This window comes from Lonchura striata, chromosome 5 (genome assembly GCF_046129695.1).
Source record: "Lonchura striata isolate bLonStr1 chromosome 5, bLonStr1.mat, whole genome shotgun sequence".
In the NCBI taxonomy this organism is placed as follows: Eukaryota; Metazoa; Chordata; class Aves; order Passeriformes; family Estrildidae; genus Lonchura; species Lonchura striata.
In genome coordinates this window covers 61529528-61556371 of record NC_134607.1, presented here as the reverse complement: position 1 = coordinate 61556371, position 26844 = coordinate 61529528, and the positions used below count along the sequence as shown (strand labels likewise).

At 36.6% G+C, this 26844-nt stretch overlaps 1 protein-coding gene across 18 annotated transcripts in view; it reads left to right on the top strand.

Moving 5' to 3' along the window:
• Positions 1–26844, top strand: part of MAGI2 (membrane associated guanylate kinase, WW and PDZ domain containing 2) — a 697856-nt gene that overhangs the window by 592499 nt on the left and 78513 nt on the right. For 16 of the 18 annotated variants that reach the window (XM_077783658.1, XM_077783652.1, XM_077783655.1 and 13 more), the window contains 2 exons: positions 15390–15421; positions 19608–19797. In XM_077783658.1, coding sequence (XP_077639784.1) covers positions 15390–15421; positions 19608–19797 — 222 coding nt within the window. The remainder of the gene's footprint in view (positions 1–15389; positions 15422–19607; positions 19798–26844) is intronic. The other 2 variants (XM_077783653.1, XM_077783651.1) reach the window with 1 other exon arrangement.

The following is a 26844-nucleotide window of genomic DNA, read 5'->3' as shown; positions in this document are numbered from 1 at the left end:
TTTTTCTTCTGAACTAATAGCCATTTCTGTAGCTATTTAATTGTGCATTACTAATGAAGAAACAAAAATCACACTGAAATTCTAGCATTTTCAGAGATTTTTACAGAAAATGAAAGTTCTGCTGCACCATTTTTACAATTTGGGGTAACAAAGACAAAAAATATATGCATTACTATAATTATGAAATCAGAATAAAAGAGATTCGAACTGAAATATACTTCTATCACTTTCTCTTTTGCAACTTAAAGCTATGAAATTTATATTTAAAAAAAAACCACAGACATCAAAGAAATAAAAAATAATAGTGGTTTAGAATTTAATATAATAAATAAGAAAATAATAGTTTCATTTATTGAAAATAATGTTTCAAATTTAAAAAAAACACTAATTTAGGAAAGAAAAATTAATGCCTCTGAAATTTTGCATGTGGGAGATCAGGCCTAGTCTCTAGAGAGTGAGTGTTAATTCTGAAGTACTCAAAAGCTTTTTCATTTTTGTTCCTCTCTGGTGTCTGAAAGATAAATTGCAGTGTAACAACATATATACTTTTGTCACTAAATTTAAATGCATCCATTGCAGATTACTGGTGTAGAATTGAAATTCAGTTACATTTCTAACTTTCTCCTAGTAGGAAATGGGATGAATAAAAAATCATGAGTTGTGTTTCTACAGAGCTACCCATTTTTTATTCAGTAATATGTGATAGCTACTTGCACACTGGTTTGGTTTTTTTTTTCTATATGCATCAAGAATAAATAAACTTTACCAGATTAAGGAGATTTGCCATGGGTAAATTATGGGTATTTGCCATGTCTCCCATTTGAGGTCTCTTTGTATGGCAGAACACACTACTTTCAGAACATTCTTCAGAGTAAAAATTGTCCTATTGGGAGTCTGAAAACAACTTTTTTTTTTGCTTTCTCTTGCATAATGATTTTATTTTCAAATTTCAGCAATTAATTCTGAATTACTAACTTCTGAGTAGATGGCAATATAATTTTTTTTAATTAGAATGGATTTGTAATTTGTTTCTTCTATCCTATGAGTCCTAAAGCTTTTTTAAAAATTCACCAAAGAACATCTACTGAGAAGTAAAGAAACTTAATCTAGAACTGTTGGTTGCCTGATAGATCAAAAACTTTTTGATGGTATGAAAAGCAAAAGCCTGCTTATAACAGAGTAAATTACTTCAGTTTCCATGTTATGAGGGACATCTAATATTTAGTGCTTGCTAAATATCAAATGATCCTGCTAAATGTTAAATGGTCAGAAGGTATTTTGTCTTGAACCTAAATAGAAATTGCATCTGAGATCTGATTAATTCTGTTATTTTGCAAATTAAATGTTCTATACATTCTGGAAATGCATCTGCTTTTCACAGAAATGGTATTAGAGAATTACCATTAATCAATGAAAACTTCCTTTGACAAAATGCTCTAATTTGAATTTAAATTCTTCTTTCCTTTCCTCTGAAGTAGACCCTTTTTTGTTGATCCCTGCGACATAAATTATACTCTTTAAGTTAGCTTGTTAGAGTTAATTTTTTTTTTTTTTTTAAAAGAGCACCAGGGGAAATTTCCTCTACAAACAATTTCCTATCCTATCATATTGGGATTATACACCAGTAAGCCTGTAGGGTGGCTGGGTAAAGAGCATACACATCTACGTTTAGTGTCATTTTCTTTCTCTGTTGTCTGGGGAAACCCAAGAAGAAAGTATCATGACCATCACAGATTAACTGTGCTATTCATCCAGATTCCTCCAGCCAGCTATGTTCTTCAGGCATAAATTCAGTTTTTGTCTTGTCATCAAATGGGGATACTGAGGTATGAGCGTAGACTGAAGAAGATGGTTTATGGATCCAAAGATTATGTACAAGTTTGTTTTCTTATGCAGTAAGTTCTGATTTTAAATAAGGAGGGACATACATGCAATGTATCCCAGCATGTCTTTCTAAAAATGCTAATTTTTAAGGTCCACAAAGTGCTTCACGGTTGTCAGCACCATAATCTCCTCTGTTTAACTTGTCATGTTTACGTACTGTTCCAATTTTCTCGGTATTGAGGGGTTTATTTTCCATTATGTTGGACATGTCATCTAACTCAAGTCTGAAACCAATTTGTGTTCCTCTGAGAGACACAGCAATGTCACAGAGAAAAAAAGAATCAACCTATTCACAGTTTTTCTTCTTTTTCCTTGTAATACATTAATTTAATACATATCAGTTCCCAACTATCTTGTCAGGATCCTTTTTCAGCATCATTTTTTAGTGTTCTGTTCATTAACTTTTAAAGTCCTGCGCAGGACCACATGTGACCAGCACATAATCTAAACATCATAAAATTCACATCAATACTGTTCCTCTCTCATTAGACTTCAGGACACAGCTGTTCTTTATGTTAATTGCTCAACTCCAAACTCTCAGGAATTCATAAAAAATTGACATTCCTTAACGGGTTTTTTTGCAAGTCAGGTCAGTTTGGTCGATTTATCATGCTTTATACTCTTCAATGTTCTATACTGCAATAATATCATGTCCATCGATCATTACTCTCTCATTTTTTTTCTTTCAGGCTCCTGTGGTCCTATGCTAAGCCATCTGAACTTCATGCCATTTTAACCAGTATAATTTAAATCACTTAAATGATCAGCAAAGCTTTTACTAATTAAGTTTTGTTCTTCTTGAAAAGTTGTGTACTAAGAATTACCTCCTGAGTGGGAATGTGAAAGCAAAGACATTTATCTCTACTAGGTATGTGTCAGAGTCAACAATATCAAATCTTCAGTAGCTCAAAGCAAAGCATCTTAGCTGGAGGTTCAACCAGGGGACTGCAAATTTAGAACTTCACTGTTCTTTTCACAGTTTTGTTACCCTTTGTACATGGGCCTTCCACTAATATCCCTGGCTAGATATTCTGCTTTTCAACACTAAATGTTGTATTTTCACATCTAAGAGTTAACCATGTAAACTTTGGTCTTGTGGTAAGTTTTTCTTCTCCAGTTGGTCTTCTCCTTCACAGTCTCCAACTATTTGTCAATCTTTCTGTTCTAACTGAATCCCTATGGCCAGGAATAAGCTCATTTGTCAAGCTAGTGTGAAGGAGCAGGAAATTGGAAATTAATTATTCCTTTGAATAACATCTGGATCCAAAGCATCAAATAATCATGCTATTTCTTATCCCCAGCTTTCACCACTGTGGCCAAGTGGCATGATTACCTTTTTATGATGTTGCCATTGAGTGTTTGTCATTCCATCATGTGGTATGAAAATGAGTTGATTATGGTTAACACACCTGAGCTCCTGACACTATCCATTTCCACAGAACAGATTTCAAAAGCAAATTAATAAAATTTAGAACCATGCAGACAGCTTGATGCCTATTAAACACTAAATACTGAAGTTAATGCTATGTAATTTAATAATGACAAGCAATCAGAGGAAACCAGGAGGTTCTCTAAGTCTCATAATTACACTTATTTGTTGCTTTATGCTGAACTTTTGTCCATTGCTCCCAAATCAGAGAAATCAGGAGGAGGGACACTCTGAGCTCATTAGCAATGTCCAGGGGCATCTGAAATGCACTGGCATACCAAGAAATCTTCACTGGAATGGCAGAGTAAGATGACAACTGAAGCTCTGAAGTCTTCCACGGATTCTGTGTCATACCTGCCAGTCTAGGATTTCTGAATAACATTAGGTCTGGCACCCTGGATACAAGACCTGTGTTTCTGCATCTGTGTTAAGGTCCTAATTCACAGACTATGACATGGAAATTTACTTGTCTGAATATCAATATCTAAATCTGGAATAAGTGTTTGTATGTCTATTATAACTGATGGCATGTAGGCATCCTATTCTATTGAGATGCCACTGGATATTCCATCTCCCCACCAAAGGTCCTTTTGTCACAGTTTACAACACTGGGAAGATACACATGCAAGCAAAAAATGGAATTTTTTTATGTTTTTCCTCACAGTTGAAGTCATTTTGTGAATGCATTTTCATGAAGAGGACTTTAGGACACTTTATTAAAACAACTTATGCGCCATCTAGATTTTAACAGAAAATATTTGGAACATGCCTTGATATTTATCAATGTGACATACTATAATGCACTGTGAGATTTCTTTATTTGGCTTAGAAAGTGTTAAAGCTTAAATGGGAGCAGAATCTAAACACATGAAAAAGCAGAGAGAGTGATATAGTTAGGCAGAGTTTCTGACTGTCAGAGAGCTCCAAAAATATGATGCAGTATTCCTGAAAAGTTTTTGAGGCTTAGATTAGTTTTCACTAAAGCCAGGCTGAGTTGTCAGACATGTTCTTAGCAAGCATACAAAGTCTTTATGGGTATGGCAGCACTTGCAGACCCTTCTAGAATCAACAGCCACAAGCTGTCAGGGTTCTGAAGTCTCAATTTATATTCCAAATGATGTTGCTGGTTCTGTGTGTATGACACATACCAGGCTTTTCACCTTGCTGCATTGGCTCTGCTCGGGGGAGTTGCACTCAATAATATATTTTGCCTGAGACAAGGCACTGCTTTCATTACCAATTCTTACAGCATTAGAGCAGTACAGTCAAGAGTGTAATTACTCATCTGGAAAGAGAACCAGTGACACTGGTTTTAGCAGCAGTCATTGGACAACGGACATGAGCAAACCTGGAGATTCTTCAGGGAAAATTTCCCTTCAGGCAAACAAAAGGTTCTTTTTCATGTCTGTAAGAAAAATATACCCTTGACCTTTTCAAAATGTAGATAGAAGCAACAACCTGTAAGCAAACATCTGAGATGTCTTGTTCATCATGTATGGGTACCTATACATGCAGACTTTTCCTAATTGAGTTAGTATTTAAATAAAAATACATATTCTTAGACTTCAGAGAGGAAAATAACAGTTCACAGAATACTACCTGCATGTCCAAAACAAAAACTAGGATAAGAACCTTAGGATTTGAACTTTTAGTAGAAACTTCTGTCATAAAAAGAGACAAGGTTCTTCCTCAATTCCATAAGATAACTTTTTCTACTCCAGGTCAAGTTTTCCCAGTAAAATCTGTTCTGCAGCAGCATTTTCTCTATTCCAAAACATGACTATCCTTCAGATAATATAGTTTGCTATCAGCAAGGAAATAAATCTGTAGCAGAATCACACTGTTCTGGTAATCAGTGTCTGAAAAGACAGTTTGTGTAAAAATGAGACATTCTATAGGTGTTTAGTATCTAACTTTGTCCTTGGAAAATAATTCATTCTTGTTGACCACATAAAAAGCTTGTCTAAAAAATGTATTTTTCATTTCCACAACTTGAGATTTTTATTATTTTTTCAACCTCTAATATATTTACGCATTAGAAACTAACTGTTGCATTTGGTTCTGCATTATTTTAGATATGATGCAAAAATTCTCTGCCTCCCATCCAGATTAATTAGGACATGGTACTTGTTGGGTTTTTTTTCCTCGTTTCATAAATTATTTTAAATCTCTGACTGATAAGCAATTCACAGAGCTGTAGCAGCTAAGGAAAATAAATACCTGTATGTCCATTAGAATGTAAATTAACTCATTACTATGCCTGCTTCTGACCTTTTCTGATGGCTGTATTCTTGCTAACAAAGACTCTTTGCTATTCATGAAAGTGAAATTTAATGGTAGCTTGAGATTCTCTGGTGTATTTTAGATTACATTCTGATAGACTCAGGTGACCAGTGAGGGTTCCAGCTTGAACAGCAAATACTTCTAGCATTCATGACTTTGAATAGCTATCCTTTTTCTAATTTTTGTGAAGATTTGAATATTGCTGAAAATTTGTTGCTTAAGCAGGCAAGGTCGGTGAAACTTCATGAACTGCACAAAAAGGGCTCCTATGTTTAAAACGTTGACTATTGATAGTACCTGATCTCACAGTCATTTAAGATTTTGTATCAGCTCTATAAACAGAGAAACTTAGAATCATAAAAAGGTTTAGATTGAAAATACCTTAAGATCTTCAAGGCCAACCATTAACCCAGCACTGCGAAGTCCATCATTAAACCATGTCCTGAAGTACCACATTTACACATCTTCTAAATGCCTCCAGGGATAGTGACTCCACAAAGTCCCGGGGCAGCATGTTCCTCTGCTTGGCAGTTCTTTAGGTGGAGAAATTCCAAATATATAATCCATATTTGTGTAACTTTAGGCCATTTTCTCTTGTCAGAACTCCTGTTACTTGGGAAAAGAGACCACCACCTCACCAGAACCTCCTACCTGAAATGTGTAGAGTAAAAAGGTCCCCCCCTGAGCCTCACTGCCTCCAGGTTCAACACCCCCACCTCCTCATCAGACTTGTGCTTCAACTCCTTCACTGGCCCTATGCAAGCCCTTCTCTGGATCCATTCCAGTACCTCAATGTTTTTGTTGTCCTGAGAGGTCCAAAATTGATTCAAGGTATGGCCTCACCCTTGCTGAGCAGAGGGGAGTGATCATTGCCCTGGGCCTGCTGGCCACACTATTGCTGATACAAGTTAGGATGCTAACGTCTTCATCCTGGTTGGGTGGTCTAGAAAAGATTGCCACCATGTTATCTATCTAGTTGGCCTTACCCCTGATTCTTAAACATTCCACTGTGTCATCATATCACTCTGGACAGTCAAGACAGCCCCCAACATACAGAGCTGCCCCTTCCTTGCCTGTCTCTTCTGAAGAGTTTGCAATCCATTGCAGCAGTCCAGTCATCTGAGTCATCCCACCACATTTCTGTGGTGGCAGCTATATCATAGCTTTCCTGCAGTACCAAGAGCTGTGCTTCCAGCTCTTCCTGTTTGCTGCCTGGGCTGTGTGCAGTGGTGTAGCCATTCTCCAGCTGGGCTATTGATCCTGCCATCTTTTTGGGGGGAGAAGCCCTAATTCATGTGTGACCACTGTCAGCTGCTTCCATGGTTTCTAGCACATTAATAACCCTCATGTCTTTGCTGCTGCGTGGACCCATCTCCTACCTCCACTGAGACACCAGACCAGAGGACATCGCTAGCACACTGTCCCTCAGTGACATGCAGCATCCAGGGTTATGTCTAGCAAGCCTGGTTTTATGCCTTACCCCTTTCAAATCCAGTTTAAATCTCTTTCAGAGTCCTGCTATCTCTTCTCTGAAGTCCTGGTGTTCTCCAAACTAACCCATGATCAAAAAAACAAAACCCACATTTGTGCTGGTGACATCAGGCTCAGAGCCAAGGATTGATCTGCTGATTCTTCCTGTTTCTTCTGTAATAATCTTCTGCAAATGTACAAATAGAGCAGAACACTACCTGTGCTTCTGATCCCATAACCACTCATCCCAAGGTCCTGAAGTCTTGATTTCCCTCTAACTTCTTGTAGCAGCTTCATTACTGCCTACCTGAGAAATTAATATTAGGGCTGTGTGAGGGTAGGAAGCTTTCTCTTCATATCCTTAACCAAGGCTGCAGGGAGGCAACAGGCTTCCATAAAAAGTGTGTCCGGGTGGATATGACAGTCTGGTCAGAGAGAGAGAAAGCCAAATAAGCTTTTCCATGAATTGGTCTGGAAACTTCAGGGGGGGCTGGAGAGAGAGAATTTTAAACAATCTGCAGGTGGTGTTTTTAATATGATCGTTTTCCTCATAAGTTGTTTACCCCAAAGGGTATCTTCCTAATTAGCCAGTCATGTGAAATGTGTTGATTAAATCACCAATCAGGTCCACCTGTACCCTGAGGTCTGAATAAACTGACTGTGTTTTAGTCTCTTAGCTTCCTCATCTGAGTCTGTGTCCTTTCTGACTCAATGGTGGCAGGTCTGGGCTCCATATTCTGTTCACTTCAGAAGAGATTTTCCTGTGATGATGACCCATCTTTGTTTTGGGAGGTAGTCTGGGCACAGGGAGCAGGTCAACTTGACATGCCCATGCTGGATGAAGCACCAGCCTTGTTATGTTTGGTTCCACTTGCAGAGCCTCATACCTGCTATGCCTGGATACCTGGAGAGGTGAGGCAGTGCCAGAGGAGACATGCACTTGGCAGGCACACAATCCCTTATGTCACTGTGTTCAGCCAGGGGGAGAGGATAACAAATTCTCTCTATCATGTGTCTTATCTATCTGGGGAGCCTGTCCCTGGGAATACAGGGAGTGAAGGTAAGAGCACAGTGCTAAAAACACCGAGGTCATGAGCTCAGTCCCTGGATGGGCCATTCACTTAGATTTGGACTTGATGATCCCAACTTGATGTGTCCAACTCAGAGTATTCTGAGATTCCAGTAGTCTGATACTCTTACACTCCCCCTGATTCCTCAGCATATTCACTTCCTCACAGAGGTGTTACTGAGCTCCTCACTGTGCCAAAAGTCCTAGCACCGGGGTGGCAGTATGCTCCCACTGGAGTTCCACCTGGGCAGCTGTGTTCCTCATGCTGGGTGCAGACTTAGAGAGGCCATCTCTTTCTTCTTGTAGCTGGCAGGGTTTTAGCACCATTCCTGTGTGCCCTTCTGTGCCAGCTGCCACCAGACTGTCACATCATGCCCTTGGTGCCACACCATGCCCTGTGTGATCACCCTGCTGATGGTGCTTCTGGCCCCCAGAGATCCCTGTGGGTTTCTCTTATCCTTTGGAGGAATGCTTGGCCTGGTGCTCCTGGTCCTGTCAGCCATGGCATGAGCTGCAGGCTGCTGTTGGCCCTCCTCTGAGTTTCCCAAGCTCAGACAATGCCCCTGTGCACCTCACTGGAGCACTCCACAGCCGATCGTGTCAGCACCAGAGCCACTCGCCTCAGCAACTTCACTAGGATGAGATCAGCTACATTTTCCTAAAGTACTCCTCTACTTCTACATAGTTTCTGAAAAACTTCTGTCTCACATTTTGTGCTATGAGTGAAGAAATCTGAAACTCTTAAGAGCTGAAATAAAGACTTGGACTCGTGATGCCCCCAAGTCATCTGGAGTAGAGATAAGCCAGACAGGGTGGTACCTTGATGGGATAAAGATCTAGCTGACCTTCCTTTGAACAGTCCCTGCTTTTTGCTCATACCTTCATAGATTGTCTGAGGAATGCACTCATTCTTTGGGATCACTTTTCATAGGTGTCGTAGGCCAAAGAGTGAAAAACAGTGATGATTTAAACTGGAGCACTACTTCTGCTGCAGTTTCACTTGGGTTGAGAACAGGAGCAATCAAGTAGTGGCGCATAAAGCAAAATACCAGCACAAGCAACTACTGAGAATCTGTTTGTACCATTGTGAGTCTTTTTTCAGGAAAAAGTGGGTTAATAACATCTGAGCATATGTATATAGCCATAAAGAAGACAGAGATATTTCTCAGTTTATTAATGTGAACCTGCATTTGCTACAACCAATGCCTGTAACCCACCTTCATGCCACTGCTACACAGTGCTCTGTCAGTTACTTGCCATGCTGCTGGTGTGTAGCCTACTGCAAGGGAAAAGGCACTGGCTCTAAAGACATGGAATGTTGTGGCCTGCTCAAAGGTAGTGGGTCATTCATCTCACTCTGATGTGGGATGTGTTGATTTTTGACCCATTGCATCAGGTGCCATCCCAGCTAAAGACCAAATGGATCCTCCACAGCATGGCACCATCTCTCTGAAGGACAGCTGACAGCAGGAGTAGCTAACTATGCTTCAAGAGCTAGAGCTTGCAGTCTTCTTACACCTACTCTTTATTTCAAGGTAAATCAACTTTTTGTTGTTGCTAGAGTAAGAGCTCAATATTTAGAGCCATTTGAAAAAGATAGACCTTTGAAAAATATTATGTAATAATGATTGATTTTATTATAAATGGAACTACTAATTTCCATTCCCTATACATCATCTGATACTTTAATTGACATGCTCAACTGAAACTTTTTGTCACCTGCTTGTTTTCATAAGTATTATTTCCATTTATTTTCATTCATTGTCTCCTTTTAGATTTTGTTTACTACAGTATATAAATTAATTGAATGTACTACGTCTCATTGATCATATTCTTTTCCTTAAAAGGGGAAAATATTTGAAGAGTAATTGAATTAATGGTATATATTTGTGCTATATACACACAAAAAATTACCTCTCCCACAAGTATTCTCAGAATTTTAGCTGTATGATATTTTAGATCTTAATGAGTTAACTCAATGGTAGCATTAGCTCTGTGCACCCAATCTGACCACGCCTAATACAGTTTAACAAAAGGCAAACATACAGAGGGAGAAACCAGGTGTAATGTGAATGGTAAGAAAGTTCCTTTAACCCTGCTAAAGGTGAACACCTGAGTCTGAACTCTCAGTGTTATCACCTGTCACATCCATTTGAAGTTTATGATTATTTGATACCTTTGGAAATCAGGCCCATGTAGACAACTGATAGACATCTCAGGGATTCCAGTAAGAGAAGGAAAAAAGCACAGAAAATAAATCTAGTGTTACAGTAAATTTATCCAGTAACTTTTCTAGAAAGAAAACTTTTGCTTGAAGTGTTGTCACATGGATGTTGATAAGGTGCCCATGGAGTCAGTTAATGCTCTGGGAGTGCTCATCAGCCATCTGTTCAGTGACTTCCAAGCATCTTGGAAGGAGAAAGGTCTGTTCAGTGCTTAAGACAGCTTTGCTCAGAAAGCCATATGCAACAAGGATATTAAAGCACAAAAAACTCCCAAGAAGCCCAGTGAAAGCTAGTGGGCTTTCACCCATTAAAAGTGAAAGTGTGACAAGTGATGTGGAGGGATGTTGACTCACCCTGAATGTTGCTTTAGATTAAAAGGCTTTGTGTTGCTGTTGAGTTCCTCCCTGCAGCACACGCCATCACTGCAGAAATCAAACTGTTCCCAGGCTTCACTTTAATTATCCATACACATCTGCCACAGAGCTGAACATTGTTAAAAATCCTGTGACTTAGCAATAGCTATGTTAGTTACTTATGATTCTACAAGATACGAAGAACTTCTCCAGGAAACAATGCAAAATAGTGAGAATAATGAAGATGGAAATGAAGCAAAAATCATCCCCATGGGAGCAGACTAAAACCAAGGGCTGGTTTTGTATTACTGACTTTACAGAATTTGCCAAAAACCCGAAAAGGAAACTAATCAAAACTCTGTCTTGCAAATGCTCTAAGTCCTGCCTGATAAGCTGCTTTTAGAAAACTAAACTTTTCAACAGTAAATCCTTGCTGAAGTGTAAAGCACATGATATCTGTAAGAATATTTTACAACAAAAGCATACTTAAATTTGGCTATAAGAGGAAATAGATACAATGAGTGTGATGTGATTTGTCTTTTGTTACAGGATATCTTCATCAAAAAGGAGAAGTACAGTAAACTGAAGCTGGAATTTGCCTTGATCTGAAAAAAAAAAAAAAAAAAAAGAAAAGAAAAAAGTTTTTCTTCCTGCTACATTTGAATCCAAAATTTGTTTTCAGTTCACAGTGTTTTTTAGTTAAGTTACAACATAGAAACTATCACAGCTCTGATTTCCAGGGAAGCTCATTTTGGAAGGTGGTAAATACAACTTAAAAAGCAATCTCAAAAATAATTTTTGTAACACTGCTTTATGAGAAACTGTAAGTCTGGTTTTTAGAAGACATAGGGTTGTTACTGTACCTCGGCTTATTTTTTTGAAATTAAACAATTAAAATGTTCATATGTGTTGGCCACCAGCTGCTGTACCTTATTACAGTTTAAATAGCCAACATGGAATAAGGTATCATTCTCAAAGCTAATTTTGCAGAAGCATATGAGGTTATGTATTTTTATTGTTGTACACCATGTAACCACAGTGTTTTCCTGCTAGCACCTGGCTGAATGGTGGTGGTTGCTCTTTAACAAAAGCCAGTAATGCCACTCTCATTCCCAAAACTGATGCAGACCTGTACTGGCTGTCTTTACAAGGAGTGTTAATAAAAAAGATAAAGGAATCTTCAAGAAATAGACTACAGCTTGTGTGGTGAGGTTACCAGACAAGGTAGGGGTGGCTGTAAGGCACAGGGGTGAGCCAAAAGCCACTCATGGTAAGAACAAACTGCATTAAATATTTTTAGGTGGAATCTAAGTGGACTTATGCTATTTCAAATTTTAGACATGTATGTGGATACGGAGGTGAGAGGTGTTCATATGTAAATGTACAAAATATTTTCAGTTACTCAAGTTTTTATGAAGATATCGCAAGTTGGACAGCAGGGAGCTGGGAGCGTGGGGAGGGAGAAGCAGAAACCTGGAAGTGGAATGGGATTGTAAAAGCTTATCCAGTATATGTTTCCGTTTGGATGTGAGTTATCAGAAGGCTGGGCAGTATTAGTATTGTATTAGTACTCAAAATAAGTTGAAAGCTGCATTTTTTTGGAGAACAAATTTGAGCCCTGTTGATAAATCAGTATCTGCATATGAACTGTTGCCAGTCTGCTGGCAGCTGTCATTCAGGTGGGATCCTGCTCTCCCTGGTGGGGAGTGCTCACATGGTATGTAAGGAGCACCAGAAATTCAAGGGAAAATGTGGTGTGAAGTGAGGTCAAACTAAATGAAAGTCCACTTCTCATTGTCCTGTAGATGTGGCTGCACACAGCCAACACTGCTGAGTGGACACTGAATATACATTATTAAGGTATATTTTTCTGCCAAGATTTTTAAAGCTCAGTTTTCTACATGCAGGGGATTTGCTCCTGTACTCATGCAGAGTACTATTTAAAAGTGAAAATTAGAAGGAGGATTGCAGCATGCCCAAGAAAGTACATTTGGCTTTTATGTCTCTTCATCTGAACTTTCATTTTCTCTTGCAGTGTGCTACATATGCAATATTCTCTTGAATTCTTGAATTTACAGCATTTGTTGCATGTGTTTAAATACTGGTGATAATTCTGGATGCTTGGTACACAACAATTATCCATGATCAGTCTTACATTGAATAACTGATAATGCTATATATTCTATAAAAGTCAGTTTTGTTTACATTGGGAAAAGGATATTTAGTTCAGTTGTGAGTGTAGATCTTATGTGAGACAATATTAAAATTGTCAAGAAACATGTAAAAGAGTAATGTAAAGTTCCTTTATGGAACTAGGTCTTTGCCCCTTTAGTCTAGCACCTAATCTGTGACAGAGGTGAGAGTTTATGTAATTTTACATGAGGTCAAGGTGTAGCAGATGAAATTAAATCAGAAGAATGGATTTTACTATTAGTCCCAAGGTTTGTTACCTTTAAGGATGGTTGCTTCTATAACATCCTTTTGAACACATATGGATCTCAATTTTTTTTTTCCCCCTTTGGATTTTTTACTTCTCTGGCATCCCATATCTGTTAGTTTTCTTAACATAATTTCATGCTGTGTGAATAAATATTGCCTTTTATTTCTTGAGTGTAGATGTTGTCATTTGTATGTTGCAGTCTGTGCCCATAATCACCAAGCTAAATATAGGTTTATATTATCTTTGTTTAAATGAATAATTGATTTTTTTTTTTAATTGAGGGACTTCTTAAAAAAATCTTGACTTGATGTATATGACATTGTTTATTTGATTTTTAGACACTTATATTTTTAATTGATAGTAAAATTTTTATGGTATCTCCAGCATAACTTATTTTTAGGTGGAGATAGTAAATAAATATAGAAAAAAGACCTTTTCATTTAATCAGGAGTAATTTTTCATGACAGTAAGTTATGGGAGATGCACCAGTATCAATGGGTAAGGAGTATTTCCTCTACCAGTATTTTTTGAACAACCAATCACGGTAGTAAGTTGATTTGGGCAAGTTTCTAGTCTTATCTTTAGCTCAGAGAGGAAAGTACTTTTTAGTTTTCACTCTTATTAACAGTACAGAAGAATAGTGGGTAATAAAAAGGTAGCCATCTGCCATCCAATAAGTTATTAAATAAGTTTCTGCTACAGAATCCTTAATACTGAAACTGATTAAAGAAAGTGATGTACAAGTCAGATCTATCAAGGATGGCTGTTATCTCAGCTTGAGTTTGCAGATGGAAAGAAATCTGTCCACTTGTTAATAAAGAAGTTTTTATCCTGGCACTCTAGAGTCAGTAAACATAAAACTTTCCAGGATTTTTTTTTTTCAATAGACCTTTTTTTAAAATAAAGCACATCAGCATTACTAAGTAGCCAGTATTTCACTACAAATGGCTCAAGTGCTTTTATACTGCAAGATATCTCAGTCAAAATTAATTATGTATCAGGGCAGAAAAAATTACCTCATTATCACTGAATTCTACAAATCTTAAATATATGTTCAAATATAATTCCTGTTGTGATTTTTCTGTAGAAAGATACTATGCTAATGCTCTCATAATTTTTAATTTTCTTTTTAGACTTACTTTAGAAAAAGAAATAATGAAGTCAGTACTACTCTTTCAGCTGAATTAATTTTTTGAATGAAAGAGCAGACCTCCTATTAGATATCTCACTTTAAGCGCCATTTCTGTTTCTGACAAAACAAATGAACTCTGTTATTCGCTTTTAATCTTACCTAGGAAGGTCCACAGACTATTTTTTTTAACTTGCTATTAAAGTGAGAATGAGTTTTTTTAATGAAAGCTATGTTGAAAGCTGGTATTTTAAAAAATATAAGCTAATATCCTTTGTAAGGCTTCTTTTTATTTAATACTTTGTAAAGATTTTTACCATTGTACCGCATAAGATAGGAACAGTGTTTTCAATGAGTGTTTCAAACCATTTCCTTTTATGAAAAAGACATATCTGGAGTTTTAAACATTTGTAAGCTACAAGAGTTGAAATTTAGGAAAGTCACTGAAGCAAGTTATCAATCACTTAATAACTAAGGAAAAGGAGCTAACTACTTGTGTAAAAGAGGTAGTCATGCATGACTTCTTGCTAAGACCAAAACCAGGACAATATCAAAATAAGCAATACTCTTGAGACTTGGCCACCTTATCTAGACTAATGAAACAGTTATTTTTCTTCAGGCTTTTCTTCTAAAAAAATCTCTTGTATTATTAGGTTTTGTTGATGGGATGTTCTGAATGCTTCTTCCTAAAGGTGCGACTGCATTTGACACATCAATACCAGGTCATTTGGTGTCTTATCCAATGTCCACCAAGACATTTGGAAATCCTTTTGATTAGTTCTTTTAATTTCAACCTAATCCCATGCTGTTTGTTAAGTATGGCAATGATCTCAATAGCTCCACTTGCATACATATATATATGTGTATATATATATATATGTATGTATGTATGTATGTATATATATATGTATGTATATATATTTCTATCTATTTTTCTTAGAAATTATCCCTCGTGTTTTGTGTTTTCACCCCTTGTGTGTAGAGAATTTTCATATCTATCAATATTATCTGCAGACCTGAATGAGAATGGGAGCGTAGACACCACTTAGCCTCCATTCTTTGTGCATCAGAAAAAAAACTGCTAACATTATTTTTTGTTTATTTCAGGTTTCTTTTCTCCATGGAAAACTCCAAAGCCTGTAAGTTCCCTTTCAAAATTGTATGCATTGAGTTCATAAGATGGCTGTCATGCAAAGCAAGTTTCTGTAGACTTTCATCTGCCCACCCCGTTCCCAGCTCGTGGGACACCTCTCAGCAGTGCCCCAGCTCCAAGTGACACAGCACCAGGGCTGGCCTCCCTGATAAGCTCTGTTGACTCAGAGTCTGCCAGAAGTGGTCTGGAAAAAGGAAAACCATCATGTTAAGATAGGTGGCATGAACCAGAAATGTAGTGGCTTAAAAATAAGAGGTCTGGAGGAGAAGACAGCAGAAATGAGTCCAGTCTAGTCTTCTAGCTGGCAAATTCTTTGTACTTAACAACATGCATTTTTTCTGGTTTATTGTTATTCTTTCTTACATTAGGAGATGTAGAGCTGCAATAGTCACACTTCAAATAAGATCTTGGGCAAGATAACTGAGGTGCCTTTTAATCTACTTTCCTCTGTTTCTGTGATTTTGACAGTAAAACCCAAGGTGTAAAGACTTCCCACTCTAAGACTGGAAGCAATGACTGTGTTTATACTGCTGACACCACATTATATAATATTTTGAATTTGTGACAACATTCATAGTATAAAAAGAATTCATGAGCTACTATTTTTGGGTGTCTGGATTGTTTTATTGTTAGACGGGATTGTTTTGTCTTTGGTTTTTTTTTTTTTTTTTATTTGGCTTTTTAATTGACATTTTACAGACAGAGTAATTCTTAATTCTCTACAAGGGTGTGTAGAGGAAATAGATCCTGAAGATTCCTAAGAGCAATGGGAATAACAATAGCAATACTTTTTAAAGGTCTTAGAGCCTTCTTACTGGGGAGCAGGTAGAGGAAGTGCATTTCATCTGAACAACTTTACATATTCTCATATTGGAACATGGCACGCTTACATTTTGCCAAAATAATTTTTCTACCCTGTCAAGTACAAATAGCAATTAATCAGCTGATGCAACTTTGTCAGACTGCTTCAGCTTATGGTGGTTTTGCTGTAAAAGGTTAGTCTGTATACAATATATTGGAATAAGTATTGCAAAAGTTGCTTTGTTTATCTATGTAGCAGGACACTTGTGAGACTAAATCAGATTATTAAAGGCTGGCTTGCTCTCACCAGTTTAAGAATCCTGAAAGTCTGGGTTGTTCAACTTTTAATCTCAGATAAAAAGTGAGGAAATAGATAGCTTGGTGTTAAAGATCCATATTTGAAGACCTCCTCCTGTCCATACTTAGCCTTTTATGTACACATCAAATATATAAATATCAGTGTATTTATTATTATTTTCTGCAACATTTCATTATATGAGCAGTATGGTAGTTCATGTTCAATGAACTTGCCAATAATCAAGAGCCAGAAAAACAGCCTGAGTTGATGCAGTTTTTCATGCAATTATGTGAGGAAAACCAGGGCTCGCAGAATAATATAGCACCATTTGTGCTGTACCTGCAGGCAGACTGAAGGCTCACAGATACTCTATTTTGGAGTAATCTCAGCAAGACATTTCACTAATGATTAACCAAGTTAAGATAATGTGAATGCCTCTATTTGTCACCACTTTTAACTAGATAAATAGTCAGACATAAATTTCTCATGTCCAAGGCCTGAAGATAAGATTGAAACCAAGGTTTAGAAAGCCTCCCCAACACCTCAGCACAGCCTCTATCTGTGTGACTGCAAAGGAAAACAAAGTAACCTGGGGTAACAGATCTTTCCAATGTATATCATGTATATCTTATATATGTATATCATGTATAATATTAGTGCAAAATGACCATGAGCAATGTCACCAAACCATTGCCCCAATTTGGATTTGATGCCCTGCACTCACTACTGTCCTTACTTTCAAGAGTGCTTTCTTTTCTGATAACTTCCATTACTGAAAACTAGTCAACTGTTTAATTAGTTGCTGTGGGTTTGGGAGATATAATTCCCCTTCTGTTTATCTGCTTATTTAGCTGATTGAATTTAACACTTGAAGATTTAGAGCTAACCAGCAAGCAAGAGTTAGACATATGAGAGGGATGCAGTAGGGTTTTGTCAATTGATCTTCAGTTTCCTGTCCTTTCTCCAGGGTAAAGTTTGCTCATCAAAGATAATTATATTTTCCTTTCTTTTTTTAAATCTTTCTTTGAGTATTTTAATTTTGTCTGGTTTCGCATTTTGAAAGAGGTAAGTGATCTATTTCCCCAGCACTTTCCAAGAAATTAGGAATCTTTCACTTCTAGACAAACATGTCCTGGCATGTCTTTCATCTTCATAATGATAAGATAGTTTGGTTTCACTGGCTTGTGCTCTTCTTTTAGATTCCTAAGGGAAGGTAAAGCCTATAGATATTTTTCTGGTAATTTCCTTCATCATAAGGAGCTTGAATTGAGACTAGTTCTTCTTTCCTATTTAGACATAGGGGTCATAATCAGGTGTGTTTCTAGAGACCTTTGAATTTACAGTTCCATAATGCAATTATATAATGTATGTGTGTTTGTAGCTACTGGAGGTAATTTCTCTAGGGCTGTCAGAAGTAGTGCTGTGCTGTTCATGTGACTTACCACACAGGCTAATTTACCTAAAGGACTATTATTTGCAGAAGATAAATTTATCTTGGTGCCTGAAGGTACCCAAGGTAAATTCCTGAGCTATTTCAATGGCAACTCAGGTATTTCCATATCCTATTGTATTGCACAGAATGTATATACTTATAGTTTTGAATGAACCAGCCCTACTTACTGCTGAAATTCTGACAGGAACACATCTTGAGTTATAATAATACTTTGTAAAATAATTAGGCCAATATCTATAATCAATTTTTCTTAAGAGCCTAAGAAGGTCAGATCACCTGGGATATGCAGCAGGATAGTTATTCAGCATATTCACCAGGAGGACACTAAAACATCTATAGTCCACACATACCTGGTGTGAAAAAAGCCTGATGCAATTAATCATCAGAACAGAGAGTAAAGCCTACCTGCTGACCCAAACACCTTCTGAAACCAAGGAACTAAAGACAAATGAGAGTCACAGAATTTGTAGAGCAAGCTCACTGTTAACCTGCAATCATCTTTGATAAAGCTTCACTGATACAACAATATAAGTCAGTGGAATTTAATTACAGATCAGTTTGTTTCCAAGAGGCATTTTTTTCTGTAATTGCCATTGTTGGGTTCTGTGTGAGAATACACTGTTCCAGAGGCTTTACCACCCTTGTCCTCAGGAGGGGTTATAGGAATAGCTAAGTACTCATTTCCTGAGATAAACATTTGTGTTTTGTTTAATTTAGGCTCTTCAAAGAAATTTGCTAATGCAATTTGATTAGTAGCCAACTTCTTCAAAAAATAAAAAAGCAGATCCTCAAGCCTTCTTTTGCACAGCCTATTATATCTTCAAGCTTGATGTACATGTAAGACTGCTAAAGACAGTCTTGAAGAAAGTGTGAACTGAGGTGTCTTTCATGCATAGACAATAGGCTGTTGTAGACTTTCCTGTAAATGGCCTGGAAGAGTTGAAAGCCTTATCCTGTGCTTGGTTGTGTAATGCCACTTTAGTGGGTTTTTTGGAACACTAGATGGTTGAATACGTGCTGTAATAATTTTCTCTTAGGTTTTGATTTGTTTTGATTTTCTTTTGATTTTGGTTTTTTTTTTTTTAATCTTCAGCTGGAGCTGTAAATTCTGCTCCCACTTACAGTTATCTCATTCTCCCTGGGCAGCTAGTTATTTTCATGTATTCTCAGAAAATACAGCATTGAGGTCATTCACTTGCTACACAGTCTGTCCCTTCTTTGTTGAGCACTACCTTCATGTATGTTATGTATTTTGACTAATCTAATAATTGTGTCTTTACAAACTCACAGATTCTACCTTTAGCAATTTCTACTTTTAGCAAATAATTTCCAGTAGCTCAGCACATTCTGTAAGAGGCACTCCACATGCTTCAGAGGTAATGCTGGGCCTAATCTTACCTGAGAAAGGTTGCATCTTGCCATGAGCAGCAAATTAAGGAGTAAATTTAACCAAGTCACTTTATAAACAGCACAAGACACACCTTTCATTCAAAAGGGAGCAAATAGATTTAATAATTTTACAAAACACATCCTCAACAAAAATCACTGCCTTTGGTCTCATTGAGGAAGCCACAGTTTTTGCAAAACTTCATTTTTATTCTCTCTATGTTTTTATTCCAGATGATGGAACGATGGGAGAATCAAGGCAGCCCTCAAACAAGTGTGTCTGCTCCAGCTATGCCACAGAATATTCCCTATCCACCCACTCTTCACAGGAGTTCATTTCCTGATTCAACAGAGGCCTTTGATCCACGAAAACCTGACCCATATGAGCTGTATGAGAAATCAAGAGCTATTTATGAAAGTAGGCGTAAGTGAAAGCTCTCTTAACCCTGCTGGCTATTTAGTATTTGAAATTTTGCCTTTGAATGTGTCACTGTTTACATGATTTTCTGTAATTATCTTTTGTAGTTTAAAGAAACTACATTTCTTTCCAGTAAATATAGGCTATTGTAAATGTTTCAAAAATTGTACACTTGCATATTTTCTTAATCTTACCTAGATTCTCATATTTGACTTTCATAGGTGTTTTTTCCGTATATTTTTAATCTTCCCAGTTTGACTGTTATGTCCTTGGTGAAGCACAGTATATGTCCCACCACATTTTACTGTGGTTTTTTTCCTTTATAGTCAACCAAAAGGAAGATGGGAATTTATCAATGAGAAAAAAAGAGTTTCACCTACTTTCACTTCAAAGTGACATTTTTTAAAAGAAATTTCAAATGTATTTGTTTTTATAAAATGTCTTAAATAAGTTTTCACATTGCCCTTGGAAGTTAGAAAGTAACCCATAGCATGAAGTACTATTTGAAGGCCTATACAAAACAGTACTGACCCATTGAGATGCTCATCTTGATTTAATTTCTCATGTTTTTGAAAATATAGCCCATATTTTTGACAGTAAGAATAAAAGGGCTTAGACTTATTTACACTTTTTGTAAAGAACATTTTAGCTAAAAATATTGTTCTAAATTGTCTTCAGCATTTGCACTTAAGATAAAATTTTTAAATTATTTTTTAATTTACATTTTTACTGAAAGCTTCCATTCCAAATCTTCCACTGCTATTGCTTGCATATGCTACTTTTCAATTCATTTTGTGGAACCCTTGAGCCTACAGACCAAAATATGCTAAAAATGACACATAAAATATTGGAGCTGATTCAGAGCAGTCCATTAATATTCATTAGGCCCAGAGACCTGGAATGTTCACGTTTCTTCTGTATGCAAAGGGGTAGTCTGAAGGAAATACATTATGGTCCCCAACACTGGGTTAATGCCATTCTTACTGGCCTTGGCCTATACATCACTTGCAGCATCAGCATCTCCTCTTTGGCTTTGGTATTCCCAGTCCCCACAAGAATGGATATTCTGGAGGAACACCAGAGTTCATTTTACATCAACTCCAAGTAAAACCCGATCTATTCTCAAAGCTGCATGTCATATTCCTCAGTTCTTTGCCACTGTGCCCAGTGCCACCATCTTCTGCCACACTGATCCTATTAGGAGAACACTTTTCAATATAGATTGTCATCCTAAAACTCACTTTCCATAATACAGATTTTTTTTTTGAGGGAGACAGTTAATGTTTTATTTAACTCTATGTACTTAAATAAACTGCTGACTTCTTTGAGGAATATCAGGTATCTTACTCACCCTAAATATGGATTTGAGATCTTACTTAGACCCCTGTAAAAAAGTATTTACTCTTCAATTATAAACTGTTAGGGATAGAAACTAAACTTTCTAGTATATTTACAAACACCATGTAGTCCATGTTGGCTGGTATTCCCAAGACAATGTACAAAAAAGAGACTATAATTTTTGAAATTTTAAAACTCACTGAAGTACGGATCAGGATACTGTGTGGAGTAGGCCAGGTAGGTTTGAAAGAAGTAGGACTATTTTTGAGCAAAGATTGGAAATAGTTTTCAGGCATCTCCCCTCTTTCACTTTCTCTTAAGGCCTAGACTAGTATATAAATAAATAAAAACATTTGCTTGAACTGCAATATTATTCCCCAAAGTGATAGAATTGGGTATATGATAAATCAAAAGGAAAAGAATCCATTCCATAGTTAGAAATTATTTTATGTAGTTCAGAACCTCTACTGAAAAAAGTCTTGGCTTTGTATAGAGGTCTAACAAACAGAAAACCCTTTGCAAATAATCATTTCCCATATCAATTACTTTTAGGAGTTATGTAGTTTAACAAAAATCTTTCCACTCAACAGTCAGAACCATCTTCTGTAGTTAAAGTCATTAGGCCAAGAGTGCAGACTTCCTACATTGGAACAGATACCTTTGTGAGACAATTAAGAAAATATTATAAATGCCATATGGATATATGACATAAATATTTATATGGCATTTTCTTTCAGCCTGATCCCAAATCTACACTTGGTCCATGTGTGCCCTTCATGAAACTGTGGGAATATAGATCTGATGTCAACTACAAAGATTCACTTACCTGCCAGAAGTTTATATACTACATTACAGGATATATTACACCAATCAGTATTCATGGGTGCTTTCTTCAAGTTTTCTGAGTACTTCTTTGACCAGCATGAACTCTTGTCTTTTACTTATATGATCTACTGTGTTGTATATGCTTTACAATAGGAAGAGCATCTAAGCCTGTGTTTTAATGGTATAATTGCATTTGAGTTCTGTCCAAAAGGCAACTGGAAACTGCATGTGAGATGTTTTCAGCCAGCTGCCTAGAAAAACAAATAATTAAAAATAGTGAAGCTGCTAGGCCCACAATAAGAAAGAAATGAAAAGCAAGACTGCAGTAACTTTATCCTAGATTTTGATCAGTGTCCCATCTTTCAGCTAATCCTGGAAACTTAAATTTCTTATCTTCTTTCTCCACTATCCCCTCAACATTTTCTCTAAGATTTGATTCCACCAGTTTCCAACCAGGTCTTGTCTGCATTCATATCCCTTATTTATAAATAGCTGCCTCAGAAGATCTCTATTCTCCCTGACATTTTTTTTTTTCATGAATTCAATAAGTATACATTTTAGCAAATTTAATTTGTCAAGCCTTAGCACTACGTAGTTGTCCTGCTTCTTGAAGCTGGGAACAACAGGAAGGAAATCCATTACTGAGTCAAGTAATTCTCATCTAACTTGAGTATATAGGAGGGAGAGTTTCAAGACAACACTGTTTCCTACCATATGGCAGTGTCAGGTTGGTAATCTTTGGGAAGAACATGCCCTAAAAGTGCACAGGAAAAGTTCAACTATTTTGGTTTTTTAAGTACTTATCTCAAAGCAAGTTTGTCTTATCTCCTGGCAAGACCTTCTTTTCATCTTCATCTTCTAAAAATATAGCAGAGAACTGAACAATCATGATCTGGAAAATTCAAAAATAAAGAGATAGTGCTAAATTTTTGTTTCTCTCACTGTGAGACTGTGTTATTAAACAGTTGATTTTTGTACTTCTATAGCTCTGAATTTCTACAGAGCCTTTATCATAGGGTTTCCTCACAGTCAACACTCACCAAGGCCTCATAAAAGCCTCCTGCTTCCCAATCAGAGAGGGAGTGAAGCAAGTTATGAAAAACAAGGTAGTTCAGTGAGGAGCACAAGGAACATGACTCAAAGCAGAGCAAGAATTAGACCAATGTGTTGCCTCTAGCTCATCCCTACCTAATGGTAGCAAGAACAGGGTTGCAAGCAGGAAGTCTCAATGAGAAAGTATGATTTTCATTCTACAGAAATGTTTTTCTACCTAAGGAACTTGAAGAACCTGAAAGATCCTGTGTGATGGGAAGATTTCAGTTTGTAATGGTTACATATGAATTGCAAAGCACTACCACTTCTGTATGGGAAATAGTTTCATAGAGGCAATCAAATGATGCATTAGTACAAAAACAGAGTGCAACTCTATTTTGGAAGTCATAGTACCTTTAAAAATTATTTGTCACAAGTCAGCTGTTACCTGTCAGCTCTTCTGTCTTAGATGTCACCCAGCTCTGCTGTCACCTATCACTTATGTTCAAAGCTCCAAGTAAATAAAAAAGGAGCATAAGGGGTTTCCACTGAGGAGGACTACCACATCATCTAAACAACTGCTTAAGAGCAAAGATGGGAAATTGGTTCATGCTTTCTTTCTTTACTTTGTCTCTCTGGTTTGGTTTGGGGTATTTTTGTTTGTTTGTTTGTTTGTTTTGGTTTTGGTTGGGTTTTGTTGGGGTTTCTTTTTGTTGTTTTGGGTTTCAGGTATTTTTTGTTTACTCTCTTCCCCCATCTCTTCTTATTTTTTCTGTATGATGAAGATACCTAACTTTCTGCTGTGACATAATTTTCTCAACTGGATACTTTTTAATTTATTCTGTTCTACTATTAATTCAAAGCAAAACCTTTATCTCCTTTTTTCTTATGGAAACTATTTGATTGTAAGTAGCAGTGTGACTCTCCTAATGACCAGTTTAGGTACAGAAGGTAGAAAATGGAATATCAGATCAAGAATTTCCAATTAATGAAAAAATTATGACTTCATATGCACCAGATTATTACAGCTGTAACTGGAGCCCTTGAGTTATCATTAGGAGACCTCATTCACCTGAATTTTATTTTTTTTATTTATAAATTCTCCTTATCGTGTCTTATATTTTATATTGAACTCTGTTTATTGTAAATCCACAGTTTATAAAAACTTTGTTCAGACATCCCCATAGGCAGACATTAGTCAACTAGGAGTCACAAAGCTGTTGGGAATCATAATGCCATAATATTTCTCTAGTTGTAATAGAAATTTGAGGTTATGTTCCTCTAAGAAAAGAGGCAAAATTAAACATTTTTTATGTTGATTGGGTTACAGTTGTCCTTCAGTTAGTGTGGTAGACAAAGCTGATTATGTGACACAGAAATGCCAGTAGGAAGAATGAGATAAGCCAGTGATAAGCTCTCATTAAAAGTGAAATCTGAACAATTACAGTTCTACCTTTAGCTGGAAGGACAAAGGTTACTTTCTTCAAAATCTCCCATGTTATTTTCTCCTCTGACAACAGTATTTTGAATTTCTCAAGTCCCTTTCAAATCTATCAGCTGTTTTATGCAATGCATTATTTTTACTGATTTTTAAAAATTGCAAAATAACTAAAAAGCAAAGTTCACCAACATCTGTGAAATACGTAAATCACAAATGTGTTTGAATAATTACCCTCCACATAATAAGGTATATTCTTTGGCAGACTTACAGATACCTTTCTGTAAGGGTCACAGACAAACACTTCAATTCATATTCACAGGCTACATTTCTTCTGGAACATCACTCCAGGTTTTCAGCACAGATATGTATTAAAGTAGGAAAGATTTGTCAGACAGCATTATACCCATCCATAATGTGTAACCACAAAAATACAAGTCTTGCAGAAAAATACTAAGGAAATCAGAATTTCCTAAATTTGATACTCATGGAATATAAAAAATAATATTATGTCTAGCACTGAATGCATGACCACCTGAGGGGCTTTATGGCATAGTCTACAGCTAAGCAGAATTTCCCTGCCAGTGCTTGATGGCTAAAGAGCTACAGTTAAAAATTAAAGATTGAAAATATTGAAAATTGAAGGAAATTTCTCACATAATTATTACTACCACTTTTTTCAGCTAGTGTTTTCCTCACAAAAGAAAATTTGCCTCTAACATTTTTTCCTTTTTTTGCTCATTTTTAGCTTAAAAATAAACTGTATTTTAGTTACGGTGCTTTAACATATCTATGCATACACATCTGTGCACAGTTGCATATATATGCAGAAGTATGATAGCACTAAATACATAGAATTCTGAAGTAATATATAAAGGGGGTTTTGTATAGGTGAAGGGTTTGGGACTGTAAACTAAAAATTCAGGTTCTACTTTCAAATCTTCTGTGCACTCAGTTTACCATATCCTTCAATATTTCTGTTCACCAGTTAGTGCCCTTTATGTCAGTAAGTCATGCCTGCCTTCACTTTATTGGGAAATTGCTAGGTAAGGATTATTATCATCAAACGACTTCTTGAACTAGAGTGTGAACCACTGAGTTGTAGGAAGGGAATTTCTCAAAGCAATTTCCAAACAGTCTATGTTGGTGTTTTCTTTGCGTCTATTGCTACCCTAAGCAACAGCTTGGAGATGGTCTAAGAACTTATATTATTAAATTAATATAACCCTTTTTAATAAAAGATGATATACAATAAAAGGAGATGAAAGTTAGCAGACTAATGGCAAATGGTTTTGTATTGTTCATTACTGCAGCAAGAATTACTCACCATGACAAAATGGATTTGTTGCTTATATGATCTGACAGTGAAACCAAAAGCACTTTCAAATGGAATTATGAGTGTATAATCATCAGAGTACTATGGATATAAAATGATTTGATTGCTGAATTGCAAAGTAGGTCCCTAATGACCTCTGCTAATATGAAGTGTCAGTTTTACAGCTGATGGCGGTGTTGAAGATGCAGTATTTCTTTCTCTTTAACAATTTACACTTTACAAAAAGGTATACAAATAGATTTTGATCTGCAAAGTACTTAAGAGTCAAGGTAAAAATTTAAGAGAACTGACTTGTAGGCATAGGGGAGTGGGCCACAGGTGCATGACACAAGTGTGTGCTGCATTGCCTATGAGTTGTGGCAAACTGCTGCTTGCACAGCTTTGGAAAGGACATTGCAGCATAATCACACTCATTCTCACTTGTGAAACTCCTATTTACTTGAAGCGTGGCTAGTACTGAGTTGCTGAAATACAGATGTTCCCTTGTGCTAGTTTTGTTCCATGTATTTAGCATTCAGCAAAGACTGATCCAGAAAACAGCAGAATATAGAAAAAATATTATCAAATATCAGCATAATTCTTTTTCCAGAGAATACCAATGGCTCCACTGGTGTAAATAAAAATACCCTTGTGTCATGCTGTGGGTGAATTTGGCTCCTGTGGCTGTATCTTGGCAGCAAAGAATCCTGCTATTTTCACCATTGATTTCATATAAATCAGGATTATGTCCCAGGTCTTGTTTATTGCTTGCCTGCTTTTACAAATATTTTACAGTTTTCAGTTTAAAATGAATGAGTGAAAATGAAATAAATCTATTAGGGTAGTTTATTTTAGACTAAACAAGAAGGCAGGTATGCAAGATTTTTACTGTTCTATCTTCTAATAGCAAAGTTAATCTTGACTTTGCATTCATCGACTATGCATAGATTCATAGAATGATTGCTATAGAATGGTTTGGGTTGGAAGGAATCTACTTTCAACTCCCAGATCTGCATCCCCATTCTCCAGAGCACAGGGAGTCATCACCATGGTGGAGATTTATTTTAATATATACAAACAGCAGTTCAGAAGATTTCTTAGTTTT